The sequence below is a fragment of the Plectropomus leopardus genome, chromosome 14 (assembly GCF_008729295.1).
Source record: "Plectropomus leopardus isolate mb chromosome 14, YSFRI_Pleo_2.0, whole genome shotgun sequence".
Taxonomy (NCBI): Eukaryota; Metazoa; Chordata; class Actinopteri; order Perciformes; family Serranidae; genus Plectropomus; species Plectropomus leopardus.
This window is the reverse complement of record NC_056476.1, coordinates 3825329-3844918: the sequence shown is the minus strand read 5'-3', so window position 1 is coordinate 3844918 and position 19590 is coordinate 3825329. Positions and strand designations below refer to the sequence as shown.

General features: G+C 38.4%; 1 protein-coding gene across 1 annotated transcript in view; it reads right to left on the bottom strand.

Moving 5' to 3' along the window:
• Window positions 1–18424, bottom strand: part of LOC121953442 (transcription factor IIIB 90 kDa subunit-like) — a 125441-nt gene extending 107017 nt beyond the window's left edge. Inside the window, 6 exon segments of the mRNA XM_042500550.1 lie at window positions 2142–2173; window positions 5446–5619; window positions 13534–13573; window positions 13576–13619; window positions 15598–15802; window positions 18246–18424. Of these exon segments, the coding sequence (XP_042356484.1) occupies window positions 2142–2173; window positions 5446–5619; window positions 13534–13573; window positions 13576–13619; window positions 15598–15778 (471 nt within the window). The 5' untranslated portion in view covers window positions 15779–15802; window positions 18246–18424.
• Between the last annotated feature and the right edge of the window lie 1166 nt (window positions 18425–19590).

Sequence of the window (19590 nt, the reverse complement as noted above, 5' to 3'; positions counted from 1 at the left end):
TCAGTGTCGGGATGAAATCTTCACAGTAGCTGCTAATTTTAATCAACTCATCCCTCAACGCCGAAGATATAGCAGGATCAAGGACAAATCTGATTTAGTTTAATAAACTTTGTTTACAAAAAACATCATAAATCTGCTGAAACCTGTGAATACAGAGTCAGCAGGATCGTCTCCAAAACACCTGTTGCTCAAAAACTCTGCATGTGTGCAGAGACATGCATCTGACGTGGAAAACATTCAGAGCATGTGCAGGAGTGAACAAAGTCCGGGACGCTCATCACATTAGCAGCAGAAAACAGCTGATATTTACAGCCGGTATTGATCTCGCCCCCTGACCAATATGCTTATTCTATGTGATTAACTCTGCGGCTCAGACTGACAAAGCTCCTCATTCATGCAGACAATGCACAGCGGACCAAGCGGCCTCGCTGTGGATCCATTAAAAAGTGATTGGTATCGCCGCCCCACAGCAGCAGCCTGAACGCTGGACATTAATAACCCCCTACAAGCCTACCCACCCAAAATCCACTTCAAATCCACTCCCAGCTTCCACATGCCGGGGTGTGGACGAGGGGGGAGGGGGCGTCCGGCTCCTCCAGGACAGCTGGGTGCATAAAAATAAAAGCCCCTGACCAGCTGTGACTCTGAGAAATGTCCCAGCGCCTCCTCCAGCACCACCACACCCCTGACTCACCGTGAATCGGCTGCCATTAAATATGCAGACACATGGAGGGCCTTCTAAATTTAATCACACACGACTCCGCTTTAATTACACGGGTGAAAGTCTGAACGCAAGATGACTGCAGGAGCAAGTGGTTAGGCAGAGATGCATTCTGGGACTTGTGGTGAGTGGTGCAGGGGCGTGCATTTAAGGGGCGAGCATCAGCACACATTAAAGAGAGAAGCGAAGACTTCAAAGTCTGGAAAAGTTATTTTAAGTTTAGATTTTATAACCTTCATTTCACAGATTTCTTGAATTAATGAAAATAAAAGGCCGATTAAAAACAGCAGTGTTTTAATGAGAGCTGCAACTAATAGTCAATTAATCCTTTGAAACCTGGATCCACATCAGTTTTCATGTGCTGCGTTCCCTTTTACAAGCTGTATTTTACCATTTGAACCCTGAAACCCTGGTTTTATTTCTCTCACAAAAATGTGAAAAAGGCAATGAGCAACTTAGCCAGAAATGTCCGTCATTATTAGACTAATATCTAAAAAATAGTTTTAAAAAGTCAGGAACTTATTGTGGAACCAGCTATGCCATAAAAGCACAATGTCAGCACTACTTTTTATGATGTTGTTTTAAAAAATAAATACTTATTTGCGAGTTTAAAAATAGTGTATAGTGCATTTTGACCTGTTTAGGACATGAAACCTAAATTTCAGGTCTTGGGATTCATCAGACTTGACTCGGGATTTCAGTGCAAAGACTTGAGACTTACCTGTGACTTGTACAACAAAAACTTGGTCCCAACTCTGTTACTTTATCAATGCAAGCACAGAGCTGCACATAACTGGTTAGAGCTGGTGTTGCACTCATGAGCTAAATGCTTTGTATCAAGTGACTGATTTTAGGATTTGACATTAGAAATAGGGCTCAGTAAAAGGTAATTATGTCCTTATCAAGTCATACAGCGTTTTCAAAATATAAATGATCATTCATATAAATAACAGCACTTTAAATTAAGAATTGCACTTTAAGTGGATTCATCTAAAAGTCATATTGATCAGCTGCTATTTTGAAAACAGATTCATGATTTAAGTCAGTTTTCAAGCAAAAATGAAGAATATTTTGTATTTAGTAGTATTCTTTGTTACCATGACTTTGTTACTTTTTCAATGCAACCACAGTATTGTACAAACATACGACTTGTAAGAAGTTTTACTGTACGCGTAAGCCAAAGCCTTTGTATGAAATATGTGATTTTAGGTTTTGAAGTTACACAAACAGCTCAATCAAAGTTAATTAAATCAAATTTCACAACATTTTAGGGATTTGGGACGAACAAAACAAGACGTCTGAAGACATCACCTTTGGGCTCTGGAAATAGTGACTGACATATCTTCACTATTTACTGATTGACCAAGAAACTCATCAGCACAATAATCAATAAAGAAGATAACAGTAGATAAAAACGTACCTGCAGGATATCGCTGAGGTCCAGCAGCATGTCTGAGAGGAAACTGGTTAAGGCGACTAAACCAAAAGAACTACATTTTTTAAAAAGTAAATTCATGATTCTGTTTCTCAGACAAACAAAAAGGAGCTTGAAATAAAATAAAAGTATTATGTTTTCCAATGTAAGCACACTACCGTGCAAACCTGGTATAAATCACAGTTTACTGGTAAGCCTGCAGCTTTGTATTATCCAGAATTGTTTCTTCCTCTCCAAAACAGGCAGACCAGGTGATTAAACACTGAATAAAGCAGTTTACGGTAAAGAAAATCAATGTTCAGCCGACGGGCTGCTAACTTAAGTGGCCAATGCAAAAATATGAATGCAGCTATATAGAGTCAGTGTTTAGTTTGTCTGTTCTGGGCTACTGTAGAAACATTTTCTTATTTCTTATCAATTTTCAATATTCCTATTTCTTATCAAAATTCTTATTTTTCAGGGGATTATACGCTAAAGACAACATACTCATTATATTATATTAAATTATTTAAATTATTATCATATTACTGATAACATATCCCCTAAATCCACACACTGGACCTTTAAACATCTTTAAAGTGTATTTGTGTGTATTAAAGTGTATTTTAATTTAAGACCAGTTTTACAGGAGTAGATGAGATAGATGAGTAGTTGATGATAAAAACTGCACTGAAATCAATTACTGAAGGTCAAAGGGATTTTTTAAAAATATTTCAAAAATTTATTGTAACATAAAACATGACTCTTTAGGTAATGTTAACACAAGAGGCAATCAGCATATTATTATTACTTTTTTTTTTAAAAGATTTTTAATTAATTTTTAAGAGTTCTGAAAGATTGATTTAAAATATTTTAATGCCAATTAAGGCCTTATTTTTTATATTATTGAATTCATTTCATGAATTTTAAGACTTTTTAGGGATCCACAGGAACCTTGTTTTATGCCTCTCCACCTGCACAGAGGACACCGGCGTCCCGCTGATGACAAAATAAAATCAGTGAGAGACGCTGAGCTGAGGCAGCTGTGACAGTAAATCTAATGAGACGCTGAATCGTCACCTCTGACCAGACGACTAAATATACTGACCGACCTGTCGCCTCCCCCACTGTGACCTCACACACACACACACACACACACACGTCTGCCTCAGGACATCCCACCCTCACAATGACCCCCCCACGCGCCCTCGACCAACATCGGTCTCCGTGGCGACAACGTCTCCGTGGCGACGGGTGCACCTGTCTGCAGAGCTGCCGGGGTGGATTAGCGGTGGCTCCTCTGACAAAAGAAAAAAAAAAAAAGGCCTCACAATGGAATTAGCAGCAGCAGTGCAGATGAAATGGAAAAGATAATCCCAGCACACGCCGTCTGGAGATTACAGGAGACTCCCTTAATCAGGGAAATAAACAACAGCAGGGCCCTCGACACATCTGGGTCCACTGAGGCGACAACAAATGTTTACACCTTTGTTTGCTGCGACAGGAAGGACAATCTCAATAAGTCACTTATTTAAATATCCAGAGACATGGATGTTTAAACTGAAGGAGCTGTCACATTAAAGCTCTGGCATTTAAAGGGTTAAAATTCAGAAAATTAGTAAATATTTGATATTTATGATTAGGACTGATGTCGGTTAAAAAATAAACTAAAAACAAACCAACATATTAAGTATGAATGATTTACTGTCACTTGTCTAGTCTCTGCTTGGTGACTCGTCACAGCTTGACATGACTGATTGATGACGTAATGACGTCACAGTTTTGTTTTGACTGTTTTTATGGATACATAAACTTTTGTGCCAGTTTTTGGGATAATTCCTCTCTTCAGAAAGAAAAGACGAAGGGGGCAATTGAAGGCAAAAGACAGGAAGGGAAGGAGGAAAGGGAAGTGCGATTAAGGAGAAAGGAAGGTCGGAAAGACAAAAAAGGCGTATGGCAATAAAGAAGTTCAGATGCAGTCTTGAGAAATCCCAACCGTCCGGTTTTTCATGCGGTTGGTCCTCGTTAAATTAAACTCCAGATTTCGACGGCTGTTTCCTTTTACACTCTGTTCTCCTGCCTTCGTCTTTGTCCTGATTCTCCCCTGCGACCACATTACAGACTCACCCAGCTGTGGAGAAGGAAGTGAGCGGAGCTATTTTTACCCCAGCCTCACTCCTCCAAACATGCACAAACAGACAGGCCTGCACTGACACACACACGCACACACACACTGACAAAAGCCCGTAAACAATGCAGCAGGAAGGCATTACACCCTCTTCGCCCTGCTTTCATTAGGTAAACCTATCCCTGCTGTCCTGCGCCGTCGTTACATAACACGATCATCCTCGGAGGCAAAGTGAGTCAGGAGAAAACCGACAGCGGCACAAAAACCAAAGAGCCGCCCTGCTGATGAAAAAAGCATGAACCTAAAAGTCCCATTATCCCGCCGATGACACATCGCTCTCCACTTCAATAAGCTGCCGTTAGCAGATTATGAAACATTAAGAAAGGCAGTGACGGGCTGCCCGGCCTCCGCTGGCTCACATCAAAAGTAACCTGCAGACTTTGATGTGCCGCCCTCCATCAGTTTAAGACGGCTGGCAAATTTAACGTGCAACTTTGTCTCAGCTGACGCCAAACTTTTGCTCGGCGGTTAGACGTGCGATCAGATGAAAAGTGTCTCCTGATGCAGGCGGGGAACGCAGCTCTCGTCACTTGTGGAAGTCTTTGATCAGGTTTCCTTTCAGAGGTGATTTTTACGCTTTGTTACAACATTTTTATTAGACTTGAGTGCTCAAGTGTCCTCGGCTGTTATTGCACGTTTTGTTCTCATCGCCAGACAAGTTAATTTTAAATTTCCAAGCGGTGTTATCATTGGCCGTACCTTGACGGAACTACAGCCAATCAGAGCAACAAACGTGTGACGTAGGTCTGAGCGACGGAAAAATGAAAACAGACAACAATGGAAAGCCAAATAGTCCAATTACACATGAGCGAGAAGAAACTTTGACCAGAGGACAAATAACGCAAGATGCAAGGCGCATAATGTCAGTATAAAACAATGCAAAGTACTAGACCAAAAACAACAAGAACATAAGCAATAAGACCACAAATAAAAGGAAGTTAAACTGATAAATCATAAATAAGCAAGATGTCTCTCAAAAGATGCCTGAATGTTTTGAGTCACTCAGATTATAACATGAATGCATTTAACAAAAGGTTTAAACGGGACTGAAACCATCTGCAGATTCAGGGATATGCATCTGCAAAAAAACCTCATAACAAAGAAAATGAACATTAAGGATACGTGGCGTTCCCTCGGTGCGACACACCATGTAGATACACGCGGCGATGACGTGGGAGGCCTTGCGGCCGCGGGTCAGGTGTTTCGTGAGCGCCATCTTGTAGAAGTTATAGGCCGTGTCCACACAGTGCTTGTTCATCTGCAGCTGGTTACCCAGAGTGTTGATGCTCTGTCTCGCTGAAATAACAAATAACAAAAGGCACGTCAGATCACAGAAATATGGTGACCATTTTTCATTTAAACATGAAAAAATATTCAGCATCCCATCTGTTTGTAATATGAATGTAGGAAAGAGGAAAAATAGGAAGAGAGGCCAGTATATTTAAGCTCACTGAGTGTCCTAAAGGTTTGAGATTTATTCTCTAGGTCAGGGATAATCAACCTACAGCCTGTGGGCCAAATCTGGCCCCCGATACAGTGCTGGGTGGCCCCCTCAATTATTTTCTAATTCACAATAAAAATATAGTGATTCACATTGGTATTTGTTTTGTACATTTAGTATACATAAGGTGCCAGGGTGTATAAAACAGCATCAAAATACAGCTTTTTTGTCCAAAAAAAATTACCAGTGGAGGATCCCCTGCATACCCCTACAGAGGTCCTAGGTAAGCCCCTAATGTCCTAAAATCCTATAAATGTCCCAAAATCCTGGAAATGTCCTCAAGTCCTCAACACCTCCTAAAATCCTAGAAATGTCCTAAAATCCTAGACACATCTTTAAATCCGAGGAATGTCGTATGACCTGAAAATTTTAGAAAATCCTAGAAATGGGCTAAAATACTCAAAATATACTAAAATCCTAAAAATGTCCTAAGATCCTATAGACGTCCTAAAATACAAGAAATGTCCAATAATCGTAGAAATGCCGTAAAATCTGAGAAACTTGCTAAAATTTGATAAATGCCCCATTATCCTAGAAATGTCCTAAAATCTGAGAAACAAAGTAAGTAGTAGTAACTTTTACATTTCTTGCACACAGAAGACGACGTTAAAAAGTCCAGATCACCCAATTTGATATCGTGACCACTGAAGACATAAATGTGATGTATGTGATCCCAATATAAACCTGTTTTTAGGGCAGAGACCAGAATGCGCACAAACAAATGTAATTGTGCAAGCACATAAACATTACCGTCCACAAACATGTCGGGACAAACACGCCTGCTGACAAGCACGAGGGTTCCATTACACACACGCGTGCAAACGTACATATGCGTGGACAAGCCGGCACAACGATGCCATAACACGCAACACATGAAAGCACGTGTTAGCCATCTTTAGACACACACACCGAAACAATGCACAAACCGGTTTGTAATTACAGCATGGAGCTGCAGCTGTAGTGTGTGTGTGTGTGTGTGTGTGTATGTGTGTGTGTGTTTATGTGTGTGTTTGTATGTAGTGTAAAGTTCATGACCGCAGATGAGCTCAACATGTTGGATCTCCTCGTACACAGAAGTGTGAGTGTGTCTGGGAATGTGGAGGCTCTGAGCTCATCACGTCTCGTCATGCTGCTTCAGTTCAACACACTAACAGATCTGAAAGGAGCTGATTTCAACATCAGCATGACACACACACACACACACACACGCGCACACAGAATCATCCAAACCACGTCTGGATCTCAGTTTTCTGCTCTGAATCTGTCTCTCATCATTCAAGCTGAGACGATAAAACAGCATTTTAAAAAACAATCTCACCACGAGGTCTATTTAGTAGCGGTTCTACAGATTTTGATTATTTCACCTGGATCTGCTTGAGCAAATAAAAACTGCCCAGTTGTTTTGCAAATGTACATGTTCAAGGTCAAAATCAAAACGGTCAGAAATTTTGACCTGACGAAGATGCAAGCAGGATCAAAACATTGTCTTGAATAAACTTGGAGTTTGTGTGCAGGCGTGACCTTTTTACCTTTTCTCCACACTTCTCTTTGAGCCCGTTTCTGACCCAATTTTTGAACCATACAAATCATTTTATAGTTGGACTTCACGCAATGGAGAGACGACCAATTATGGCTCGATTGACTGCTCTGGAACAGCTGTCCGACCTTTGGATGAATTTCTGACCCGTCAGAAATTTTGGCCTGCTGTCATCAGGCCCTCATAAAATTTGAGCACAGTCTTCGTATCACATTATATCAAACGTGCAGATGAAGTTCTGTACTTACGTTACATGTTGACATGAGAACAAACTCAGCTAAGTCCATTCACGCTGTCAGCAGACACGGACTTAAAATCATTTTGTCAAAACATCTTTCATTCTTAACTCTGAATATATATATGTCATTCATCTTTGGTCTGCTTCATAATTCTGATATTTTCTTTGCTTTTTAAGGTCCAGTGTGTAGGATTTAGAGGGTATCTTAACATAAATGGAAAAATATTAAAACACGTATGTTTTCTTTGGTGTATAGTCACCTGAAAATAATCATTTTGTATTCATTACCTTAAAATGAGCTGTTTATAGTTGCATAGCGAGCAGGTCCTGATGTACAAAGACAGAGGTCCGAGGTAAGCTTCTAATGTACGTCCTAAAATCCTAGAAACATCTCAAAATCCTACAAAACATACCCAAATCCAAGTCCTAAAATCCAAGATAAGTCCTAAAAGCCGAGATATGTCTAAAATCCTACATACATCCTAAAATCCTACAAATGTCCTAAAATCCCAGGAATGTCCTCAAAATGTCATAATCGTCCTAAAATCCTACAAATGTCCCCAAATCCTAGAAACTCCCTAAAATCGCCACAAAAATGTCCTGAAAGCTGAGAAATTCCCTTAAATCCTCAAAATGCCTTAAAATTCTAGAAACGTCCTAAAGTCTGAGACATAACCTAAAATCCTACAGTAGCCCTGAATGGACAAACCAAACACGGACTCGTGATAGGGTCATTCATGTTTTTGCATCAGAAAAACACTGATTTCTTCAAACTGAAACTGCTCTATTCCAGGTTTTTACCGCTTTAAATCACCTGGTCTGTGTTTTGGAAAAGATGAGACCACTGCAGATAATTCAGCTCCTGGAAAAAACCTCCTGAACATCTGGATTTTAAGTTATTAGAGGAAAAAAGGTGAGCGCACATAAGCAGGTGCTAGACTAGTGTCTTTGACATGCCAAACAGTGTCTTGGAAACACTGACTTGTAACATAAAACTGCTCTATTCAGTTTTTTACTGGTTTTAATCAGCTGGTCTGTTTGTTTTGGAGAGGAAGAGAAATTGGAAGAAGTTTTAACTGATTGCAATCTGGAATTCACTGATAGATTTCACCAAATTCCCCTAAATCCCACACACTCTCACAAGATAAAAAACTTACAAATGATGCACTAAGACTCAACAATAAGACATGCATTATAGATATAAATATATCATATTTTGACAACCACAACCCATCAGCCAGACGCCATGGGACAGACAGACAAGAGACAAAAAGAAAGCCCCTGAAAATTCACCTCAGCTTTGTAAATGTAACTTAATAACACGGGGTACCAAATATAATTTTTGTATGTGTTGCTTTGGTTTGAACCAGCTACTGTGAAGATAAAAAAGTTAACTGCTCCCTAATTTCTACAAAGTTTGTGTCTGAGATGAAAAGTAGGGCAGAGACTCAGCACTGCAGCTGCAATTATCAAAAAAATACAAACTTAGTTTCATGCCCTTTACGTGACTCTTCAGCTCAAACCTCAAAACAGCGACTGATTTCCTTAATAGGAGCCTCTAAATAAATAAAAAACACCTCCTAACATTTACATGAACGGAAACTGGGACACCCTGAAGCAGAGTGGCATTTATACATCCACAGAGGATCTGATTTAACTGTCTGGGGAGCTTTTTATACCAACACCTACAAACACCTGGATGATAAAACTGTACGGTCGACACACACATACACAGTCCAATTCAACCCACAGCATCTCCACAGGGAACGTGGCATTCAATTTTTGTTTTAGGGTAAAAGTTGTTTTAACACAGCACGGCCTGACGCGACATGAAACGACAAGAGAAGACAAGGAAAGACGCGACAAAACAGGAGACGATAATCCTTTATCGGTCCCTTAACAGGGAAATTTGCATTATTACAGCAGCAAAGAAATATAATGGCGTGGTGCGCCACGCCTCGACAAACGGCAACACAACAAGACAAGAGGCGCCACGCCACACTACGCTATAACACGCCACGCCACGACAAGCAGCAACAAGACAAGCCAAGAGGTGACACGACACGACACGACACGACACGACACTGGGGAAATCTGCATTATTACATTAGCAAAGGAATATGACAGCATGATATGTGCAAGACAAATAAAGCAAAAATGACAATATAAACAGAAAAAAGATGCAAAACTCAACCGTTAAAATACTATTGATGCCATTTGCACATCGATAACTGCACATTGTGATAAATAACTGGGCGAAATCAGCTGCAGAAACATAATAAGAATCAGAGACGACAGGAAACATCATCTGTCTGTGAACACCAGAATAAAACCAGTAACAGCATCAACTGGGACACAGTCAGAGTCATTGACAAGCCTTCACCTCCGAGGCTGAAAAATAAAGCCAACACGAAAACGTCAAAAACTGCAGTTCCTCCAGAGGCCAAAACACAACAGCTGGACTGAACAGATTAGAAGGAATATTGTCTTTTTTCAGAATAAAGGTGAATATTTTGTGCATGTAAAGTTAGTCACAGGTTGTTAAAAGCCCAGGTGATAACTTAAATAAGCATTTCACTGTTAAAAAGACGACTCACAAAACTGGTCTGTCTGTGCAGCAGACAGACACAAATGTCTTTGAAATCGATGCTACATGACCTACAACTACCACAATGCACTGCACCAGACATAATGTGGAAAGGTGCTTTTTAAACAATGGCAGCCGGCTGAATATCTTAAATGGTCAGCTAAAACATGTTTCTGAAAACTTCTGAGGGGAGAAACAGGCGACCCAGTAACAGCATCTTGGTTTATAGCATAATTTGGATTTATATTTGATCAGCATTGCCTAATTCTGCAGTTTGATTGGATTTTGGTGTGAGTTTGAGATACTTGCAGGTGAATTTTGTCACCTTTTAACACTAAAAACACCAACTTTTTCCTCTTTTTTTGACTCTAAACGAAGCTAACGGGCCACAGTCGGATATATCGAACCAACAGACATGAGATTTGTATCGATGTTTTCTTCCAACTCTCTGCAAGAACGCATTTGTCCCAAAATGTTTGACTACTCCTTTAAAAAAGTGCCTGGGCGGTAGTTTCAGCCTTACCAGAGCAACTCTCACATAACAGTCGTCTGATTCATTGTAAAATCAATGAAAAAAAACTAGAATCACAAAGTGTTGCCTCATTCTGTGGCGTCAATATATTCACAAACCTTCCAGCTAAACATCTAGATTTATGGGAATCAGACACTCAGGTTTAAGAGCAGCTTTGTGACTCAGACTCTTCAGACAAAGTGTGTTTTTCGCACATAAATCTTTTCAGCCTTTAAAGCTGCATTTAAATTCCAGCCATCGTGCCTACACACTGCAGCGCACTGAGCACCGGTACATGAGGGACCGGTGATACATTATTGTCCTACACAAATACAGGAAGAGGTGGGGTTTGTGCCCCCCAGATATGAATCAGTCGGCGGGGAGATGGAGGAGGAGGAGACGGAGGAGGAGATGGAGGAGGCGGAGGTGCAGACGGCCACTGGGGAAAGTTTGTGGAGGACAGAAAGAAAGAAGAAGAGGAGCTTTCCATGAGACGCCTGCAGACTCACAGACGGCCATAAATCTCCCCACACACAAAGGCTATTCCCACCGCCACGCCGGCAAGCGCGCGCGCACACACACACACACACACACAGTATAACAACTTTTACCAACACAGACTCTTGAAAGGAAAATCTTGGGGGAATATTTGAGACAATCGATACCACTCTCACGTCTGGAGAGTAAAATATGAAGCCTCAGCCAGCAGACAGTTAGCTTAGCTTAGCATAAACACTGGAAACGGGGGGAAACTGCTAGCGTGGTTCCAGAAGGTGACAAAAACAAATACAGACACCTCCAAAGCTCGCAAATAAAAATGTTTGTTTAAATTATCTATGCAGGGTTTCCAAACCCTCATTTATATGTGGTGTCCAGCTTATATATACATATATATAAATAATTTTTTAATTATTTTTTAATTAATTTTTATTATATATTATATATATAAAAATTATTTCATTTTATTTTATTTTATTAATTTATTTATTACTAAGTTAAGGCTACAGTAATAAGCCCCAAAATCTGAATAATGTGTTCATATGTTGGTGATTTATACTAACATACATATCCTAAACAAACAAACACCCAAATAATAAAATAAAAATTTCCTCATGCACACAGACAAAGACACACAGAATATAACACCAGTATTCCCCAATCGTTCTGTGTTCACACACACACACTCACACACACACACACGCACACACACTCACACAGATTCAACTAATCCCCTATCAACACACACGCACACACACCCTGCTGTATCTCCACACACTCCTCCATTACTCAGCGTCTGCTGCAGTCTGACAGCTCTGTGACTCTGCGGCTCCGTCGCTGAAACATCATCAGCAGAGCAGACGGTCGTCGCCGCAGTAACCAGCTGCTCTGACTCTCTACACGCAGCCAGCCAACCATCAGCTGGGTGTTTTTTTGTTTTTTTGGTCTCTCTCTACAAGTTTTTATTGATGTATTTCTGACTAGAGTTGTTAAAAGATAAACTCTGGTATCAGCGTGATGTTTGGGGACACACACGAGGTCCTCCAGGTGACCCGTAAGAACAAGGAACAGGTCAATCCAGAGCCTGACAGATATAAATATAAATAATAATAAAAAATAATAATAAACTTATTTTTGTATAGCACCTTTCAAAGAAGAAATGCAGCCCGATGAGCTTCACAAGAAAGAAATTAAATGCACCAAGTGCTCCATATCAAAAAGACATAAAAGACATTATAAAACCTGCACAGAACAGAAAGCATATTAAAATGGATAAAATCCACTTGATAATACTGGTAAAAGTAAGATAAAATAAGGACAGAAATTCAGTGCACAGAATGCATGACATAAAATGGCAAATTAAATAAATAAAATATAACCCACTGACATTATTAACAAAATAAGCAGAAAAATAGACTATTTAAAATAAAATCAAGAAAATTACAGCATCTTAAAGATTGGCAGCAGTATGCAAAGTTAGAGCTAGTTAAAGAGGCACACACTCCACCAGGTGAGCAACAGCTCCACCTGACCTGTCGTTTCCTGTGTTTAACTCTGTGCTGATGCTTTCTGAGGTCAACAAGCATCATTTCAGCCCCTCTAATAAACAATATATGAACACCACATATTATAAATAAAACTGAGTCTTTATGTGAAAAACTCAAATTCACCAGTGAGATAAACGCTCTTTCACTTTTTATCAGATCCGACGCATGAGGACAAAGCTGAACCAAAATGCTTTAAGAACAAATTTCACCTCATAAAAACAATCATTTAACCCTGAAACACTTTACATGATGTTACAGGAGAAAAAAAGAAAGCTGCTGCCGTGACATAAAAGGTGCATTTACTGAACGAGAGAGCTCTTTGAACAAACAGGATGAAAAGATTCAAGGTAAATCACCTCTGAAAACGCTAAAGAAGCCTTTAATTACTCGGCTGTTGTGTCAGACGAAGTTAAAAAACACCGACATGTTGCGACACAGCGGCTCTCAAAGTAAAACATTTGCACGCCAAAGAGAATAAGTTAAAAAATATACATAAAGAGAGAGAAAGTGTGATAATGAGCAACATATTAGGGATGTTTTCCTGACATTAACTTGCAGCCTCTTCTGTAAAATCTCTCTTATTAAACAAATATTGACTTTTATTACATTTACTGTGTGCTTAATTAAAACGTCTGTGAGACAAAATCCGGACATTGTTGTGTGTGTGTATGTGTGTGTGTGTGTGTGTGTGTGTGTGAGTAAATGATGATCATGACCATCAATATCTCCCACAGAAACAAACACTAATGCTGATTTTAACAGACAGGTGGCGTCCTCTGCTGGTCACTCACCTCTCTGCAGCGTCTGAGCTCTGGACTCCCTGCCCGCTAGCCTCCTGACAGTTGGACGTCTCCAAAAGACGGGTTGACGCCTCCAACTGCAGACAGAAAACCAGAGACTGACATCATGATGGGAACTACAAAAACTGTTGTTCTTTTTTTTTTTTTGCAGGAATTTATTTTTTATTAACAGGTGCTCAAATTGCAGTGTAAGTGCAGTTCCAAAACTGTGTCAGGTTTCCATTTTTGCTTTTTCTTTTTTTTTTCCTTTTTTGGAACAGATTAAGTAAATGACTTATTAATAAATTATTTAAAAAAATGTTATTATAAAACAGTATTAAAAAAATTAAAATAAGTAAGTAAAATTATACGTATCCAAAAACAAAAGAAAAAAAGCAAAAAAAGCAACAACAAAAACATTAACTATAAGGATACTATTTCTTAATTATATATAAAAAGAGGATGTATTACAAATTAACCTACGGGACATTAAAAAAAATCCTTTTATTTACATGTGTCATTTTATATGAATTATTCATAAAAATAGATTACATTGCACTATTATGCTTGGGTTTAAAGGGTTAAAATGTGTTATCTGATAACTAAACTGAATCTGTATGACAAAAGAAGTATTGTAATCCGACAGCACACTCTGGAGGACATCCGGGGAAACTACAACACAGGAGATAAAACTCCAATACGAGTCTCCTGCAGACTCAGCAGGAGAGACAAGTCCTGCAGGCTGAAGGTCAGAGATAATCTGGAGGTAAATGCTACACACTGATAAGCAGCTGTGGACAAACACACACACATTTAGTCAGAGAGCAGCGTTACATTAGAGCCACGCTGTTTTTAAACACCAATCACACATCTGACATGGAGAAACGTAGTCTCCTCTAAAGCAGGGGTATTCACTAAAATTCAAACAGACATTCACACGTGTCCGCACTGGAGCGGACTGTTGGACATATAATATCATAATGAAAATATGATCTTATTATCATAATTGTAATTCAGCTTACGTTTAGCCTAAGCCATTATTTAATGATCTTTTTATTTTGGACGTTCTTGGACATTTCCACGCTGGAGCGGGCTGCTGCATATGTCCATGCTGGATTGGACTGACACACATGTCCACATTCTGGAGCGGGCTGACGCACATGTCCGCCACGCTCGAGCAGACTGCCGGACATGTCCACGTGCTGGAGCGGGCTGTCCAACATTTCCACGCTGGAGCAGGCTGTCGGACATCAACTTTTCATAATTATTATTTATTATAAATTAAAAATTGTGTTATCAAATTATTACCTTTTAAGCACCTTTTATTCCATTTCCTTTTTCCTTTAATATCCTTTATCTTTTTCTTTTTTTTAAAACTAATTTTCAGGTCATTTTCTTGTAATTTTTAACTAATTTCTTGCTAATTTTTGGGTCATTTCCTCTTAATTTGCTCATTGCCTTCTCCCCATATTTTTAAAAGAAATAAAGCCAATTTACTCAGTTTTCAAAGGGTTAAGTATGCAAGTATGATGAGGAAAATGTACTTAAATAACTAGTTTGTTTCAGGTATTTTACATGAAAAAATGACAATTAAATGATAAATACTTGACTAATGAACTAATTAATAAATTAACTTATTGTTTTCAAATTCTATATATTGTTATAGATTGGGTAATTATTTTTTTTACAAAACATGGTAGTTTAAAAGTTCCTCATATGTTTTTTGTGTTAAATTTAAATTCGTAAAATAACTAAGTTTGTCAGATAAATAAAATGGAGTAAAATGTAAAATATTTCACTCTGAATTTTAGAGGCATAGAAGTATAATGTAGCATGACATGGAAAGTAAATTCTAAATTTAAAAAGTGCAGCGTTTAAATAAATATACTTTGTTTCACTTAACAACAGAAACTGATGAAAAATCTATAAAAGACAACATATTGACAAAAAAACCCAAAACACTAAAGCAGCAGTGATATTTGGACACAATCTCCATTATCCTCACTTTTTCTGGAAACATTTCACATCAGCAGGAGCAGTTTTCATTTCACAGGTGACTCATTTCATCGCTCTCACCTTCTGAGGAGACAAACTGCCCGACAGCCGACGACCCTCCGCCTCCCGTCTCCACGAACTCCACCTCGGACACGATGATGTTGTCCTCCAGCACGGAGCCGCAGGACATGCAGACGGCATCGCCGCGGGCTTGGTCCACGTCGATGTCCGAGCTGCCGCAGTTCTTGCACACCTTGGTCATGGTGTCACACGGCGGGCCTCAAATCTTTAAGGGAAAAGATAACAGAAAATAAAACCTCAGATTAAAGCAACAAAAGCTTGTTTTTGCTGCCCTCTCGGCCAGGTCGCCTTTAAAAATGAAACTTTTAACCCTTAAAGACTGTTTGGAGCTTTTTATGTACTTTTCATTCTTCATTTTTGATTATTTTCACTGTTTATGCATATGGCACATATTTTGTCAAGATTGTGTATTTTTGTTTGATCTTTGAATTTCCAGCTCAGCTCAGTAAATCTAAAAATACACTGTTGAAACAAAATTGTTGCATTTATACTGTTAAGTGCAAAAAAAGCACCATTAAAGCCCATTCAAACTGCAGTTTCTGATCCCAGGCCATCAAAGCATAAAAACACATGTTATATTTCTGGGTGTCATTTGGGCCATGTCTCTCTACAAAGACTTTTCACGTGTGAGAAACACAACAGACGAGATTCTCAGACTTGTGACAATGTTTTTTTCAGCTGATCAAAGAGGTTTAACCCTTATTAATATGAGCAAATTGGCTTGATTTCTTTCAAAAACACGGAAAGGTAATGAGCAACTTAACAAGAAATGACCCAAAATTGAGAAAAGAAGTAAAAGGTTAGCCAAAGAGGAAAACAATCGAAAAAAAACACACAAAAAATTCAATAAAAAACAGCAAATGACCTGATAAAAAGTGCTAAAATAAAAATACAAATTCTACTAATAATAATGACAATAACAATTATCATTATTCACAAGAAGTGTCAAGCTTTTTTAATTTTAGGATTTAGTCATCAACTTTTCACTTTTATTTTCAAACATCAGATTTTTAAATTTCAAAAATCTAATAACTTATTTATGACGGAGAGGAGGGTCATGAATTTTCCGTCAGCCACTCTGAGAGCTGCAAGGAAAAATAATAAATTAATAAATGAATAAGTCCCAACACTGACACCCCTACCTCTGATAAATAAAGAACAGTCCCTAATATATAATATTACTGTACAAAATTCTTAGATAAGTTGTTTTGGCAAAGTTGTGATGACGGTGTATTTAAAAATTATATATATAATTATATATATAAAAAGTATTTATTTATTTTTCTCTTGATTGAGATACGAACAAAAGAATACAGAGACGTACAATGCATTAAAATGCAAACAAATGACAAAATTCTTCTTCAGACTGAAGTCAATATTCAGTCTGAGTCAAGGAATTGCACGACCAGAATAAAATGGATCTCAAGCAATCAATATTGAGCTTTGGACACGTCTTGAAAGCAGCCTGGTGTAAATAAACCAGAAGATGAGTGTTCTTATTTTTTTATGTCCAAAAGAGTTTAATGCTCAGTGTGAAGGGAGGTCACCAATTAGCAGCAGCCAAATGTTGGTAAAATATGCAAGTGCTGCTAGATTTGCTTCACTCAGCAGCCAAAACCAATAACTAATAGTTATCTTTTGAAAGATTTTGGAATGTGAAACAAAAATTCCAGTTACTCATTGATTTGTATGACTTCACGTCACACTTGCTATTCAGATTTCCTTTGACTAATTATTTCCACAAACTGAGTGAACTTCAAGTTTCTCTGCAATATAACTTCTCATGTGACTCTTCACAGTGAGTAAATAAAAAACCATAACTGTAGTCCTTGTTAATTAACATTTATTGTAATTATGGCAGCTTAAACTTCATTCCTAACACTGGAGGTCACCCTAAAATACTTGCACCTTTAGCCCTGTTAAAGTTGTTTTATTCTGAAATATTAACATTTTTAATACTGCAAACATATTTCCTGTATATTGTGGTTGCATTTGTAAAGTGACTACTGAGAAATACATTTGTATGACTATTATAACTTTGCTAAAATAAAGTTTTCGGCTTTTGCACAGTATTGCACATTACTCTGGTCAATTCTGCATAATGATAACATTAACTTTGGTACTTTACGTGTATTTCGATGCAAATGCTTTTAAGCTTTAAAATGCATGAATTTTAGTTGTAGCAGAGTGTTTCTACAGTGTGGCATTGCTACTTTCAGAGCTTCACCGCATAAATCAGATGCAGTGAATCTGCAGAACTTCACCGGCTGCTCCGCTCACGTTAGCCGGCAGCTACGTGGCACTGCACCGGGGCGGCTAGCTCAACGTTTTCTCTTCACCTGACCGAATAAAAAGTCTCCTGCGGGAAAAAAACGCCAAACACAACCGTGAACTGTCTCATGTGTGTTTTTTTACATCAACTTTAATTGATATTATCCGTCAGTGAGCCGTTAGAGCAGCAGAGTCTCACATGTTGACAGCTGGGACAGGAAGCTAACGGGGCGCTGCTAGCCGGTGACACCGACTTCAAACACACTTTAACACATATTTACATCATGTCACAGGTCTTTAATAACTAAACGCGGCACTTTCACAGGTGGTTAACACACACGCACATCATGAGAGTGTGTAGGTGTCGGTGTTCATACCTTCAGTCCGGTGAACAGGAGCCGTTTGGAGCCACGCCGGATTGACTGCGCCTCCTCACCTCAGGAGTTTTCCCGATAATTCAGATATTTTCAGTATTTCTCATTGACGGCGACACTTATCGCTCCGTCGCTGCGATTTTTACAAAGCAAACGGCGACGTGACAGCTCGCGCAGGTTCATTAAATGCTGTAAATTTGGCTGCAATCCTCAACACAACACACCCAACATGTGCGTTTGATGCTGTGGAGACACGGACGAGACCAACTCACACCGGAGGGGTGGCGGTGCAAACATGTTGTTTAATTTAAATTATGATAACAAAAGTTGCCATTTTTTATAAATATTAAGTATAATTATCTTTCCAATGTCATTCTGAATGTAAGGAAAATATAAAATGTGTTTAAATGTTTGCCTTTAGAGTTAGCACGGCATCAGAATCCCCTGCTTACAAAATGGCACTTATGAAGTACCTGCTTTTAAAAATACAGTTTAATAAAGTAAAATAAAACAGTAAATTAGACCAATGAAACCGGAGCAAATTTATGATTTCTTTCAAAAATATGGGGCGAAGACAATTAGAAACTCAACAAGACAAGGCCCAAAAATTTGCAAGAAATAAGTTAAAAGTTACAAAAAAAAAATGAAAATAAGCATAAAAAATTAAAAAAACCCAAGAAAATGCTGAATTATATATGTATAGTATGTGTGTGTGTGCTTCTCTACTGTAACATAATTTCAAATATCTAATTATAATAATAAATGTGGAGAAGACAACCTCTCTACAATCTGCTGTTGATGTAACAAAATAAATTCGACATAAAACTCATTTACACACAGAATCATTTTAATAAGTGGACATCACCTGGAGTTGGTCCAACCAAATAACAAAAAAACACACAATTAATTAAAGGATAAGTATGAATATATGGACACAAAAATTAAGAAAAGTATCAAATTTGCTTCCACATAATCAAAGCAGTCACTGAATGGTTTGATGGAAACCCTGTTAAAAAACTCAATCTCCACTGTCAAAACACCCAGTAAGAGTTAATATATTAGTTAAAAAAAAAAAAAAAAAGTTTGCCAGACTTTAGACTCTCTATGTCTTTTGGGTGTTTATTTGCCCCAGTGGAAGACCAGTAACAAAATGCAGGGACTTGGACCACCACAGACCACAAACTTTAAAAAGCATAGTCTTACGGATTACAATACATCCCTCTGCGGGACTAATAAAGGATTATCGCATCGTATCATATCGTAATTTATTGTCTTAATCTTATCTTATCTTATCTTATCTTATCTTATCTTATCTTATCGTTTCTTTTCTTTTTTTTCTTTTCTTTTC